At 35.0% G+C, this 14,751-nt stretch overlaps 3 protein-coding genes across 8 annotated transcripts; 2 read left to right on the top strand and 1 right to left on the bottom strand.

Moving 5' to 3' along the window:
* Positions 1 to 1,089: 1,089 nt before the first annotated feature.
* On the bottom strand, positions 1,090 to 8,796 carry LOC120274102. 5 transcript variants are annotated; one of them, XM_039280858.1, is made up of 2 exons: positions 7,643 to 8,793; positions 1,090 to 1,358 (listed from the first exon to the last, which is right to left on the bottom strand). In XM_039280858.1, exons 1-2 carry the CDS (start codon positions 8,714 to 8,716, stop codon positions 1,356 to 1,358), a joined length of 1,077 nt encoding a protein of 358 aa, XP_039136792.1. In that variant the 5' UTR covers positions 8,717 to 8,793; the 3' UTR covers positions 1,090 to 1,355. The 5 variants fall into 5 exon arrangements, with proteins under 5 accessions (XP_039136792.1, XP_039136788.1, XP_039136790.1 ...); XM_039280854.1 differs by lacking the exon at positions 1,090 to 1,358 and adding an exon at positions 6,708 to 6,956 and having other exon boundaries at positions 7,643 to 8,796; XM_039280856.1 differs by lacking the exon at positions 1,090 to 1,358 and adding an exon at positions 6,708 to 6,948.
* A 1,026-nt stretch (positions 8,797 to 9,822) lies between these two features.
* LOC120273092 (uncharacterized protein At2g37660, chloroplastic-like) lies at positions 9,823 to 12,108 on the top strand. Of its 2 annotated transcripts, none has more exons than XM_039279739.1 (7): positions 9,823 to 10,069; positions 10,141 to 10,412; positions 10,506 to 10,542; positions 10,634 to 10,731; positions 10,833 to 10,894; positions 11,468 to 11,591; positions 11,815 to 12,108. In XM_039279739.1, exons 1-7 carry the CDS (start codon positions 9,898 to 9,900, stop codon positions 11,932 to 11,934), a joined length of 885 nt encoding a protein of 294 aa, XP_039135673.1. In that variant the 5' UTR covers positions 9,823 to 9,897; the 3' UTR covers positions 11,935 to 12,108. The 2 variants fall into 2 exon arrangements, with proteins under 2 accessions (XP_039135673.1, XP_039135674.1); XM_039279740.1 differs by having other exon boundaries at positions 9,868 to 10,069; positions 10,161 to 10,412.
* A 335-nt stretch (positions 12,109 to 12,443) lies between these two features.
* LOC120272977 (M-phase phosphoprotein 6) lies at positions 12,444 to 14,712 on the top strand. Its single transcript, XM_039279621.1, has 5 exons — positions 12,444 to 12,580; positions 12,669 to 12,772; positions 13,710 to 13,791; positions 13,868 to 13,953; positions 14,302 to 14,712. The coding sequence occupies exons 1-5, from the start codon at positions 12,539 to 12,541 to the stop codon at positions 14,549 to 14,551; spliced, it is 564 nt and encodes a 187-aa protein (XP_039135555.1). The 5' UTR covers positions 12,444 to 12,538; the 3' UTR covers positions 14,552 to 14,712.
* Positions 14,713 to 14,751: the final 39 nt, after the last annotated feature.

The raw sequence follows: 14,751 nt of genomic DNA, 5'->3' as shown, positions 1-14,751 counted from the left end.
TATATGTGAATATATATATATATATATATATATATATATTTACAAGAATGCATCTGAGCAAAGGGAACATAGAGACGCCGTGGCGTTCAATTGGCCGCTTGATTTCAATATGGCACCATGTGATGGATTAGTCAACGGTCAAACACTATAATCACGTAAGTTTTGTCTGTTAATCAATGTTGTTAACTTTTATTTTCTACTAATGAACTTAATTAGTTCGTTTGGTCAATATTAACTTAATTAGCCAATGGAAAGCATGCACTTTTTATTCTTGGTATCTAATGATGTAAGATATGTATATTAATATATCTAATTCTTTTTGGTGCTTGTCTTGATGTGCATGCAGAGTTAAGACAGAGTTTTGTTAATTAATCATTAAATCTAAGCACTAGTTTCAAGTTGATTTGGTGTTTAGAGCTTGGCATTATTCAAGCTAATTTATTAGTCATTGAAAATATATAAACAACTTGCTAAAAATAATTCTTATTCTTTACCTTAAAAAAAACATCCAACATTTAAAATAAAAATACATTAGGACTTTCTCGAGTTTTATTGTTTATTATAATTTTTAAAATATAAAAAATATTCATTTTGCACCATAAATTTTATAAATTCATTTGTTTCGATCCAAACAATATAAACTTATTCTTTTTAATCTCTTTATCAAATATAAAAGCCTTGATAACATATTTTATGAACTTATAAATGTTCAAGCGGCACTACTACGTACTATTCTAATTATCTCAAATATCATGGTTTGATTATGCTTCATACATACATACATATACATATATATATATATATATATATATATATATATATATATATATAAGGCTTAATAGTATAAAATCAAGAAGAGCTAGCCCAAATGCAAAATTTGACTAGAACCGTATATCATGTGTTTATAAAACTATACTATCTTATCTTTTAACTTAAAAGAGTTCTATAAGTTTTCAGGAAAAAAAAAAGCCAACATAAGTGTGTATATATATATATATACACAAGATATATAAGAACATTGTCATGCATTAAAATCTCTGTGACATATATATATAGTGCTGAAAAGAAATAATTTAGCCTCCAGATCACTTGAAAAATTAATTAATGCATACTTGATACTTTTCATGAATATATATATCACAATATCCCAAGTTTGCCAAAGCATAAAAGTTCTCTGAATTGGAAAGCTGATACCCCTTTACAGATCTACTGAAACTTAAAAGTAACACAGCTCTGTGTTGCAGTTAAATCACTGGCAGAATAAGTACTCATGATCAGTTCAATCAACTCATCTGGGTTGCTGGATTACACCTCTCTGCTGCTTAATTAGTGAACTTCCACTCCCTGCACTGCACTCACTGTTTAAAGATAAGACATGATATTTACCCCACCTTCATCCCCACATATAAATTTCATTCAATCATAAACACTTTAACTTCATAACATAATAATTAATAACTGAAGCAGCTAATTAACAAATGAAACAGTATCACTGAAAACAAATTCAAAGCACAAAGTAAGCATATATATATACATATATATATATATATACAAAGGAGAAGAAAGATTTACGTAGATAGAAGAGATCGAGAGCATGTATGTATATATGAGTTTGATTAAAGTAGCAGCTAATGTTGAAAAAAAGAAAAGAAAAGAAAAAAAGGAGGAGGGGTTGGGAGTGTATTGAGATTGGTCAAGGAATGAATGAGTTATAAAAGATTGATAAAATCTTTACAATAGATGCAATGAGTGAACAGGAGACAAAGGGACAAACAAAAACCAATGATCTAATTGTACGGTGCTTCAATGAAAATTATTGACAAGAAGACCACTACCTTTTTTTAAAAAATTTTCTTTTTCTTTATTTTTTTTTCTCTTCTCACATAGCACTCTCAGTCTACCAAAGATGATGATGATGATGATGATGATGATGATGATGATGATATCAGAGAGAGATAAAGCAATGGAGGAAAACAAACAGGTCCACAAGAAAATATAAAAATAAATAAATAAGTGCAAAACGTACAGAGAATAAAAGAGAGGCTTCATAATGCATAACAACATCTCGTTGTGCCAAAAATATTCCACCTGATCATGAGGTTTTCTGTGCAACACTGCAAGCATATGCATATGCATATGCACTATCAATCTTGTTACAGATAAAAGTTTAAGAGTTTTTAGGGTTAGGGTTAGGGTTAGGTTAATATACTGTTTTTTTTTTTAAATTACTTTAAGGAATTGAATGAGTAAAATTAATACCTGGATATATGAAATGCATGTACATGCATGTATCTCATGGTATAGAGACAGGAAGTCATTTACTGCCGATGCAGCATCATCAAGATTCTCATTTCTCTCATTAATTTCCAGAAGAGTTTGCAAACCCTAAACTGGAAGCTATGAGGCCTTGTGAATCTTGATGATGCCACACCAGCAACCAATGACTGATTACTGATCATATATGTTCTCCTTCTGTCCAAACCCTAATCTAAACCCTAACCTAGCTACTAAAAACAACCAAAAGAAAAGAGAAAAACATTCATGTATACATGCATAGTTTCAGAGCTTGAAGAAGCTAGCTACTATACCAACAGAAGAACTGTGGAGAAGAATGTGCTTGTGTGGAGGCCTTTATATACACACACACCCACACACTAAGTGATCATAACCAGTGATGATGATCTAAGGTTAGGTTGGTGAAAGCTTGGTTGGTGTGTTTGTGGGGTATAGTATAGTATATATTGTCATTTGTCAGACTACTCCCAAATATATAAATATATAAATATATATATATTATAAAAAAGGGCAACGGCAACAGTTATACATCACAATCGGAGAAGGCCAGGGTAAAAAACCAGCAGATCTTTAAAGCCCACTGAGGAAGAAGAGTTGCCAGAGAAGTGCATGAGATGAAACTAGAAAAGAAAGGAGAAAAGGAGAGAGGAGAACCTTCTTGTTTGGGAATGATCAGTGCCCAAGAAAGAAGATGTATATGGATATATGGCCAACCATTGTAGCTTGGGTATATATATATAATAGCTAGGATATCTGTTGCGTTTACTACAAGGTTTCTCTTTTATATAAATATTTATATATATATATATATATATATAACAGAAGCAAGCTAGAGACTACTGAATGAAGCTGACATCCCACAACCGCCAAGAAGAACAAACTTAATGCTTTCCAAACTGGTATTACTTCTTCCACTCTCTTTTCTCCCTTTCAAGTTATACCCAACAATGTCCACCTTTAATTCTCTCTTTTTCTCTCTCTCTCTCTTTCTTTGTATATATATATATATATATATATGTTTTAATTGAAGCATTTGAACTTAGTAATTAAGCAATTGTTAGAATGACAGAAAGAGATAGAAAGATAGATGGGGAAAGAGGGAGAGAGAGAAGGGAGCCAGGTGTCAGCTCTGAGTCCTATCAATTGTACTGACTGAGTGTTGGAAAGGTGTCAGCTTTTATGTATCAGAGATATGTGGATTAATTAATTAGTGTTAATGAGTTATTATTGTGTGGTTAATTAAGAGAAAGAATATTCTAGAGCTAGAGGAAGTCACTGTCAGTTAGCATAGCCAGGGAGGGGGTTGGTTCATCATGGAAGGCTCCTTACAATGCAGCAGTTGTTAACTATTGGGTTTGGTTTTGAGTTCTGGCTCTATATAGCATTACTCTTACTTACCATTAGCTCAGAGGTTGTGTTCATTGTCTCCCTTGCTATTTGTTCAATTGTTCTTACCATTAGCTCAGAGGTTGTGTTCATTGTCTCCCTTGCTATTTGTTTCTCTTGCATGTATGTATGTATGCATGCATGTAGATGATGAGTAAGGATCAATAAAACATAGTGCAACAACACCATGGAGTGGATATTATTAATTAGATTAGGCTTCATTGTGTTTGTACTTGGGCATGTTGGGGCTTGTCTAGGATTTTATTTATTTAGTCTTAACATTTCTTTTTTGCTATTTCTTATCAATGAAATAAGAAAAATAAAATAAAATGTAGTATGAGCGAAGATTATTATAAAAAAAAAATAGCAATTAAAGAGAAATGTTGGTTGTGGGTTTAGAGATCTCTTAATTTAGAAAATATATCAAATCAATATTCATATTTCTAAAACAGTAAAATATGTCAAATATTACAATGCAATGGTTGTGATTATAAGCCGTGCCACAAATTAAAGATATAATTTTCTAAAATGGGTGCAGTTCTAGTTGACTAAAATTAAACTATATATACAACACCAAGTATGCAAGAGGACGCTAATTAATGTTATTGAATGACTTTGATTTTTAGGAGATTTAGTAATATCAAAATATATATATATATGACAAAATAGATTTACCACATTTATTAAAAAAATAAAGAGATACAATAACCAGAGAGCAGGACGAGCAAGTCCACTAGCCAACAAATATCATACGTACTTGATAATCTCAGTGTGTATATTTCCTCAATTATGTATCATATATGACAAACTAATTCTCCAATGCTGTGAAAGATATTATACAATGTTTTTATTCATAGGTCACACACCTAGTTAATTGTAGATATGAACGCACTTTTTTTCTTTTTGGTTGATGAATGTGAATAACGCTACAAACCCGTTGTTTCTCCATTTATGTTCGTTCGTCTTTTGTTTCCACAGCTAGTGGGAGGATTGTTGTACCTTTTATTATTTTTATTTTAATGCATGTGGTTTATCCACCTTGTAAAAATAAAAATAAAAACCTACAAAATCAAACTCTCAAACAGATTCAAACTCTCGACCTGAAAAGGAAATGGAATACCAACTCACATGTTATAGCAGTGGTTGATATGAAAGCAATTTATCGCAAATGAATACATACATAGTATATTGAAAATTTTGATATATCCCACCTATTTATGTTGAAATATTTTCCTGTGAGCAAAAGTAATAGAAAATGCACTCAGATTCATTCACCAACTTGATTCATAAATTAATGCTTATAAATTAGCAAATTTTAATGGATAGATTTGACAGTAAATTCATAATAAATCAAAATATCTATATACATGCCAACCATTTATGAAGAAATATTCTTAGCAATAAAAGAAAAAATGTACAGAATTAATTTCGGATACATTCACCAGCATGATTCATAAGCTGAGGTTCATGATTTAGCGGATATGATTGTATTGAATTGAATCAATCCGCTGTCACTGAGATGTTTGTTGCCTTAAAAAAAGAAAAAAAAAAAAAGAAAGAAAGAAAGAAACTTCTCCCCAATCACATTAAAAGGGTTTAAATGCACATTTAAACAAAATTAATACCAAGAATGCCTCTCCTCCTATATATATATGTACACCCCTTCAAACCAAGGATAAGGAGATAGTGCCATCATCATCTAGTTACTCTAATTGAAAGGCCATTGTGGTAAGGCATTTCTAGCCATGGTATCCATCAGGACTCCAATATTTGTTTGTGATGTTCTATTATAGATTCATAGTCATTTTCCTACTACAATCCAATGCTTTGAGGCTCAAAATTTGATACCATGTCCAAAGAAAGGCCAACAGTCCACTGGCATGTGGATTAAAGGCCTAACATCAACCAACATGAGCATTCATCCAGGGAAAACCTTGCTATTGCTCATGAAGGAGAATGAAGACTAGACCTGAAGGTTCATATGTTGCAAAATGAAATAGAAATGTATGTTTCTTTGTGTGTGTGTGTGTGTGTGTGTGTGTTGTGAATAGATGCTTATAACAGAAGAAAGGTCTATTATATATGTGTTGTGTTCTAAATCTAAATCTCTATTTGCATTTTTTTTTTTTTATAAAATTAGAAACTCTTCACAATTGAAATGAAGCAGTTACGAATTCAAATAGATAAAATGATTCCCGGTTAACTTTGTCACTAATGAATCTTCCAATATTTTCATCATCTTGTTTCTTCTCAAGTCCTTTAAATCATCTTATAAGCCTTAATGCAATGTAATGTAAGAGATAACAAAATAATTCTAAACCAACTCAGATTATGGTCTCCATGACTTCAAAGAAGCAAGAAATTAAGCCTGATAGGAAAAAAGCTAATACTTGTTTAGTGTAAGAACACGAACACACTTCCAACATGATCCATGAGAAACTCACAAAGTTATGTTAGCTGAGAAAATTAAGAAACATATGGATCCCTTGATGCAGATAAGATCAAAATGACAAGCCATGCTTGACAATTTGAATGTTTATATTTTTTCAATCATGAAGATGTTATACATGGCAAACTAATTCCCTGCGGCTGTGAAAGATACCATACAGTGGTTTTGAGCAATTAAGACTAGATTTGACATCAATACATCACAATTGAATACATGCAGATTTTATGGAGATTTTGACACATGCCAACCATCAATCAAAAAAATGTTTCCAATGATGAAAAGTTTTAGGGAATCCCTTTCAAATTCATAAACCAAGGTTCATGATTTAATTAATTCATCACAAATGAATTATGTATACATAAATGTATGCACCCATGTATATCGCTTTAAATATATGCCGACCAATTATGAAGAAATATCTTTTAGTAATGAAAAAATTTAAAGAGTTCATTCTGGATTCATTCACATCCTTGATTCATAAGCCAAGGCCCGTGATTTAGCAGATTTGAATGGAAAACAAAACCAGGGGACATCAATCTGAAAACTAAATTAATGCTGTAAAACATAAATTCCAGGCTTTAGTGAATCATGTCTGTTGCCACTGAGATGTTTGTTACATTGGAAAGAGAAGCATCTTCCTCATCATATTAAAGGGTATAAATGCACATTTAAACAACATTAATATGTATATATATATATACACACACCACCAAACCCTGGGAAATCTTGGATTGTTAAAAAATGTACATTTGATTGCATATGTTGCTTCCCGCTCATGACAGCATAAATGATTATTATGTGTGTTTTCTCCAAAATCCCTGTTTTTCTATGTGTTTTTATATAAAAAAAAAAAATTAGAAAGTTCTTCACAATGTAAATGTAGTCATAGGCATCTTAGAAATGTCCAAAATACAAGACCAATCAAACATATTTGCTCAGCAAGAAAAGTACTTCCCAATCCAAACAGATAGAATGATTGCCTTAAGTCCAGGTCAAGCTCTATTGTTCATGGATCTTCCCATATTTTCAACATCATAGTAAGAAACTGATTCTAAAGCAACTTAATTATGGTTTCCATGCCTGCAAAAACTAAGAAACTTTGGTTTTGATAGGCAAAGCTAACTCATCCATAAAAGAAATCCATTTCATCTTCCTTATGAGTACTATGACTAACAACAAAAATCTGGCCTTCCAAAATGTAAGTTCACCAACACAATCACAACATAACACATAAAACTCATGCCTTTTCAGATAAAACCTATGGTGAACAGAGCTCAATGAATTTTCAGAAACAATGCAATTCAAGGATTTCTAACTATACCACCAACAATCCATTTGCATGCAGAGAAATCGATGAACAAACTAAAGATTTTACCATTATGCCAAGTCACTATCATGAAGCCAATTTCATTGAGAACAAGTAATAACTCTAATAACAAAAAAAGAACAAGAAAACATCGAAATAAACCAAGAAACATATCAATAGAACAGAGGGATAAGCCTGTATCTAACCTTGTCAGCGTACTCCTTATACTTCTCTCCAAACTGCTCCACCAGTAGAGTCTCCTCGACCTCCGCCTTCCTCCCATAATACACCAAACAAGTAGCAACAATGAACAACAAGCTCAGCGGGGCTCGCAGCGTGATGCAATGCAAAGCAAACAACAGCATTGTAGACGCATAGATAGGGTGTCTCACCCACCTATACGGCCCAAACTGGACCACCGCTGTCGGCACCGCCACCTTCTCCGAGTATTTGGACAAGTAGAGAATAGAATGGTAGCGCATGAACATCACTACAGCAACGAACACCCATGTGGCGAAATTCGCCCACCCGCCGGAAATCAAATGCAGCTCCGGCCCTTCGAATGCCGCTAGCCAATGACCAACCAAAACAAGCACGGCGAATCCCATGCGGAATGGAAGCGGGAGAGTGATATCCCACTTGGGATCATGGGCGCGGGGGTAGAGATCGCCATAGAGACGGCGACGAACGGTGGACTCGAAGAAGAATAAGTAGTGGTAGATGAAGAAGAGCGCGATAGGCCAACCTTCGAGGAAGCCGTTGAAATGCGCCGGCGGGACCAGAGTGAGCCATGTGATGGTGGATGTGACAATAGCGAGCTGCTCGAAAAGGGAGGATTGGCCGGTGTAGTGCTTGTAAAAGCAATAGAAGCCGTAGATAGCGAGAGAGATAGCAAGGAGCCATGGCCAAAAGATCCAGCTCCAGCTGAAGTAGGTCCAGAAGAAGGGGTTGAGGAGGGTGGAGATGGTCTTCTTAGTGGCGAAGACGGCGAGGGCGATGACGGCAGACCATTTGCAGATGGTTAGAGGGGTGAGGTTGGAGAGGTCGTCAATGGAGGGGAGAGACTGGGGGAGGATGGAGGAGTTGAGAGGTTTGCACGCGAGGTGTTTGTGGGAATGCCTGAGAGAGTTGGGGGTGGAGAAAGGGAAGGGATGGGGCGTGGAGGAGCGACGGAGAGCGAGGGGATTGAGGGGGAGTGCGGAGAGGTTGAAGGGCTTGAGGTTTGGTTTGGGTTTGGGGGAGAGAAGAGGGGAGAAGAGGAAGTGGGTAATGGTCGCCATTGATGATGGGTTGGAGATGAGGATGAGGCGCGCGGCGGCGCGAAGGAGGAGGAGGTTAAGGTTGGTGTTCTTTTGTTAAGATGGGTTTGGGCCTGGGCTTGTTATGTGGGCCCTTTTTGTTTGTTGTGTGGACTTCAGTTCTGCTTTGAGATTTGGAATGATTTTGTGATTATCAAAAATTGAAGTTATTTATGTAGAGTGAAAAATATAAATGAACACTATTTTAGTATTTTGTGTAGGGGAATGTTAAAAGAACGAAGGCTTGGATCATTTGGGGGAGCTCAACCCTAAACCCCTGGGTGGCTCATCTTTTCGTTTTATCTGCTGGGTGATCTGGACAAACCGTACATAGTTTTTTTCTTTTGAATATTTGGATGAATTTATGTTTTATTGTCAAAATTGATTATTTGCTCATTATTTAGTTTTTGCAGCCCCTTGTTCTATCAGATCTCAGCTAAAAGATTATCTTCTTGTGATTAAACACATTCTTACCTTTGTGGATTCAAGGACTCATGACCACCTTATTTTGCTTGCTCCAGAGAGCAAGTTAGATCCCCCACTCACGAATAACACCCGTCTAGTTTAAGTTTTGTTTGGCGATGCAACGTTCTTTTGAATGATTGACCTCTTCTTTGTTGTTTATGATAATCCGTATATGTTGCTTTTCTTGCTGAGTCTCACCTTTGGTGACCGGACCTCTTTTGTTACTAGCTTTCTTTCAATGAATTGATGGTTTATCTATTTTTTTCTAAAAAAAAAAATTGTTATAAGAACTGTGAATGCACAAACTTTAGACCTAGAAATAAAATACTACATAAAAAATGTAGCAATAATGTTTATTTACTGACTACTAAAATAAATGATCATTATATCACCGTACCCGTCTATATTTTAGCACTCTCGTGTGAGAGGGCAGTGTTTGTTATCTTTATCATATATATATATATATATATATATATATATAATTAAATTAATAAAAAAACTTTTTATACAAAAAAATAAATAAATAAATGTTTTAATAATAATAGAATTAAATTTTGTAAAAAAATTTTTATTGTAATAAACCAGGCATGAATTTTTTTTAAGCTTGGTTTGATGAGACGTCAACGCCATCGTTCTCATTCGACAAAAGTCGAAAGATAAGGTTTTGAACTTCAAAAGAGGAAGACTATTCCTGGTAGATGGCCATGGTGCTTGGACTAGCACGCTTTCCCCTCACCATCTCCACCTCCCACTCACTCCGCCTCCTCCCAAACCCTCGCACTGGCTCCCGGAGAAGCTCAAACAATGGACAACTCTCAGTCTCGGCCATGGCCGGCACTGTTCTCGTCACTGGCGCTGGTGGTCGAACAGGTATATATAGCTCTCAACCCAATCTCCTTGAAATAATCCTTTTTGTTCATCCTTAAGCTCATCTTTTGCAGGTCAAATTGTTTACAAGAAGTTGAAGGAGAGATCGGAGCAGTATGTTGCGAGGGGATTGGTGAGGACGAAGGAGAGCAAGGAGAATATTGGAGGAGCTGATGATGTTTTCACTGGGGATATTAGGGATACAGAGAGCATTCTCCCTGCTTTCCAAAGCATTGATGCTCTCATTATCCTCACAAGTGCTGTGCCAAAGATGAAGCCTGGTTTTGATCCAAGTAAAGGTGAAAGGCCTGAGTTTTACTTTGAAGAAGGATCATTTCCTGAACAGGCATGTTTGTGTTTCGAAATTTTACTGTTCATTTGTTGATTGGTTTATTGATAAAAAAATTAAAAAGAAAAAAAGATTTGTTCTCTGTTGTAGGTTGATTGGATTGGCCAAAAGAATCAAATTGATGCTGGTACTGATTCTTTGTTTTATTTTTCTTCCTGGGATTGAGTGGCAACTGTTAATTTCACTTGATTGAGATCATTTGTACTTTTGTGGTAAAGCCAAGGATGTTGGGGTGAAACACATTGTTCTTGTTGGATCTATGGGAGGAACTGATGTCAATAATCCATTGAATAACATTGGGAATGGGAAGATATTGGTAATTTATGTTGGATTATGTTTGGCTTGATTCTTTTTTTTTTCGCTTTTGAGCCATGAGTTTGATTGAACAGTGTGTTTGGTTTTTCTCATTGTTAATAGGTGTGGAAGCGCAAAGCCGAACAATATTTAGCAGACTCTGGAATACCATATACGATAATAAGGTATACTTCTTTCAACTTCAGATTGTATTTTATCTTGAAATGAACATTAGAAAACAATATGAAAGATGATGTAGTACTTCTTATGTATATAGTTTCATGACAATGCTAATTAGTGGATTGCTTTGCTTGTGATTTCCAATGGCATATTGGCTCTCTTTCTTGCCAATTAATTAAATTAGATAAATTAGGAATGAATAACAGGAAACATTTGAAAGATGATGTAGTGTTTCTTATGTATGTAGTTTCATGACAATGCTAATTGATTGATTGCTTTGCTTGTGATTTCCAATGGTCTTTTGGTTTCTTTCTTACAATTAATTAAATTGGATGAATTATGTATGATGAACAATAAACATTTGTAAGATGATGTAGTACCTCACTACTTCTTATGGATATAGTTTCATGACATTGCTAATTAGTGGATTGCTTTGCTTGTGATTTCCAATGGCCTATTGAATTCTTTCTCGCCAATTAATTAAATTACATGTATTAGACATGATGAATGAGTAACATTTGAGTTGGTATGATGCCCAGCTATTGATTTGATATTTTGTTGTGCATTTTATATACCAGGGCTGGAGGTTTGCAAGATAAGGATGGTGGATTGAGGGAATTACTCATTGGAAAAGATGATGAACTTCTCAAAACTGAAACTAGAACCATTGCTAGAGCAGATGTTGCAGAAGTCTGCATACAGGTACTGACATTTGAAGATTGTGCAAGCTTAAATTATAGTTCATGAGTAATTATGCTAAAAATCAGATGCTTATTTTGCAAATAAGAATGATATGGACTGTTTCTTGTTTTTCCCTTGAATTACATACCCATATAACACATTGGTGTAAAATGATCACTATATATGTTATCATGCTGAAACTTTATAAATTACATGAAAAGAAATTATTTTCTTGGATTTGCAGGCACTGCAATTTGAGGAAGCAAAGTTCAAGGCTTTTGATTTGGCGTCGAAGCCGGAAGGAAGTGGTACTCCAACAAAAGATTTCAAGGCTCTTTTCGCTCAAATCACCACTCGCTTCTAAACCAAATTTTATTATTCAATTCTTGCAATTGTGTCTCCAATTTTTTTCTCTTTTCTTGCGAACCTCTGGGAAATTTCAGGCCTGATCTGTTGTTGTAGTCTGTTGTTTTTAGTTTGAAGTTATTAATTTTGTAGTCTTGGGAGGAATTCAAATCCTATTTTCTTTTTTTTACAAGGCAAATGCACAAGCAGAGTAAGAATTTGTATCCAAGTAGCAACATTCTTCCAGTTTTATAAAATGAAGCAAATTGTTGATTTATTATAACCAAATTTTTGTAATAAACTTTCTATGAAGCTTTTCATATATTGTGACATTGTAAATTCTATCAAGTTTTGTGGATAAATTATAAGAAAAAAAAAAGCCTTTCCACTTTGAATATATATTTTAAATGGGAAACTAACGAAGATTTTTTTATTTTTTTATAATTTTTAAAAAAAGCTTGAGGATCCTAGGGCTGAACGAATTGGGCCTACGGGCGGACCTTGCAAACCCGGACCGGCCCGGCCCGTCTTGCGGATCATAGGAAAAACCAAGACCCCCCTCTCGCGAGGCGACAGCTTCATCTTCTTCTCTTTCTCAGGGTTTCCGTAAACCCTAGAAATCAATGGCGAAGCGGGAGATCTCGAGCACGCTGAGGAATCTCAAGGTGAGCCCCTGAACTCTCCGCCATGAGCTCCGCGACTCTAATATCCTTCGTCGTAGCCTGAGAAATTTCTTTTGTTATGAGATTCCAGTTCATGCAAAGGGCGTCACTGAAGGAGCCTAAGCCGGACAAGGACGAAGCCAAGACGAAGCCGGATGAGAGTTTCGGTTCCAATCCACCCCCAGCTCGAAGATGGTAGGCATCTCCCCTTCCAAGCTTCTTCTTTTCTGCCCCCTTTTTGAAGTCATCTATGATTAGTTTTGATTGTTTTTTAAAAGTAATTTTGAATCATCAAAACGCTATGCTTGATTTAAATTCATGTCTAATTGCATAAAAGATGAGATCTTGGCAGCTTATAGGATTGGAGTAAAAAGTTATGCATGTTTTACTAAATTTCACTTGGATTGGCGCTGATAGCAAAAGTTCAGAGTAATAAACATTTGTTATATTCATGTTTATTTTTCAATTGTTCCTTTAGAAATGCTATGCTTGATAGCTTATTAGAATTGAATAAAAACCTATGTGGGTTTTGCCCAATGTCACTCCAATTGGCACTGCTAGGAATTTCCCATGGAATAACTATTTAATATTTGATGTTTGGGTTACAATTGTTAATTCAGATATGACTTTTCTCAAGCATAATCTAATGCATACCCTTTTTAAACGAAGATTTTGAGTCCTGAGTCTGTGGATGTAGACTAGTAGTGTTAGTTTCGCTTCATTGTAAATTCTCTACTTATGTTTCATTTTTCTTTTTCATATTTCCTCGTTATGGAGATTTATAATTTGCCAAATCAACCGGGTGCAACTTTTCTTGTTTGTGTACTTAACATCAAGAGACCCATCATTTTGTCCTTCCGCTCCTCAGGAGCACCAATTAGTTAAGCATAAGCCTTTTTTTCATTTGCTTACTTGAATTGATGTTTTTCACACAGAGGACTGCCATCTTACAAATTAGTTAAATTGGTCATCTTACCGGCTGAAATGATGCTCTGATATAGATTGCCCTGGGCGTTTCTGGTAGCATCGAGAGATTTGTTAGAATGATAGATGTTTGACAATTCTATATATATGCGGGAATTGGTTTACAGTATAGGGTTTTTTGGGATTTCTACTTTATTATTATCTGCAGCATAGTGATAATGGAGGGCGACCCTCATCCTGAAGCACTAAAAGGCCGGATGTCATTTCAAAGTTTTAACCCTCAAATAGAAGTGAGTTTCCAATTCTTTGCAATGCTAATGACTTTCTGATCTCTGGTTTACTTATCTTACTGAGTCTTGGTTATAGAAATTAAATGAAGAAGCCGCAAATAGTCAGCAAAAACAAGAATGTTTCGCAAATAGCAAGGATCAAAATAGTACAATTTCTGACAGGTGGACTTACTTACCTTTATGTTTGATTATATCATTTCTCTCTGGTTACACTTTGATCTGTGAAGCTAAACAATTTGTTACTTTCAGTTGTTAAATTTGCTGCACTAAATCAATTAACGGGCAATCTACTTCATTACTATTGGCTTTAGTATATACATTAGAACTAAAAATCTGTCATTTTCTGCTGTCAAAACTAGATGGTGCTGGTTTGTTCTTGTATTTATTTTTCTAGGTTCATTCTTACCTTTCCGGTGCTCAAAAGTGGATTATTTCATGCACATTTTGAAGTCATTCATTCTAATCGCCATCACTAAATATCTGACTAGTGATTTCTCAAACTCAATATAGATTGAATGGGCCCGAATCTGCAACTAGGTCGGAGAACTTGAGTGTTGCTCCTGATGTAGACCTCAAAAGGAAGCAACCGGAGATGGATACTGAATCAATATCTCCTCATAACTCACAGTCAGGTACAACCGATGATGGTGAAGCACAATCTTCACAAAACCAGAGAAAAAGTTTGCATAAACAAAACAAGCGAGAAAAACTCGATTGGAATGTTCTTAGACCACCCAAAGTTCAGAGTAGAAGACAATGAGCATAATCGAAAGCTCGTATTCCTCTCCATCTGTGTACTATGTTCTGATGTTAGCTCTTCTTCTATTGTTTTATTGTTAGTAATGGTTACTATTCTAACTCAAACTGAAGTGTGTATTCAGTTTTCTCTTTCAATGTTTTTCTTACATTTCCTTTGTTGAACTGATAAAAACTTAACAATTTTGGATGAGTTGCAACAAT

Source organism: Dioscorea cayenensis, chromosome 12 (assembly GCF_009730915.1).
Source record: "Dioscorea cayenensis subsp. rotundata cultivar TDr96_F1 chromosome 12, TDr96_F1_v2_PseudoChromosome.rev07_lg8_w22 25.fasta, whole genome shotgun sequence".
NCBI classification, from domain to species: Eukaryota; Viridiplantae; Streptophyta; class Magnoliopsida; order Dioscoreales; family Dioscoreaceae; genus Dioscorea; species Dioscorea cayenensis.
This window is presented reverse-complemented; position numbering and strand designations above follow the sequence as displayed.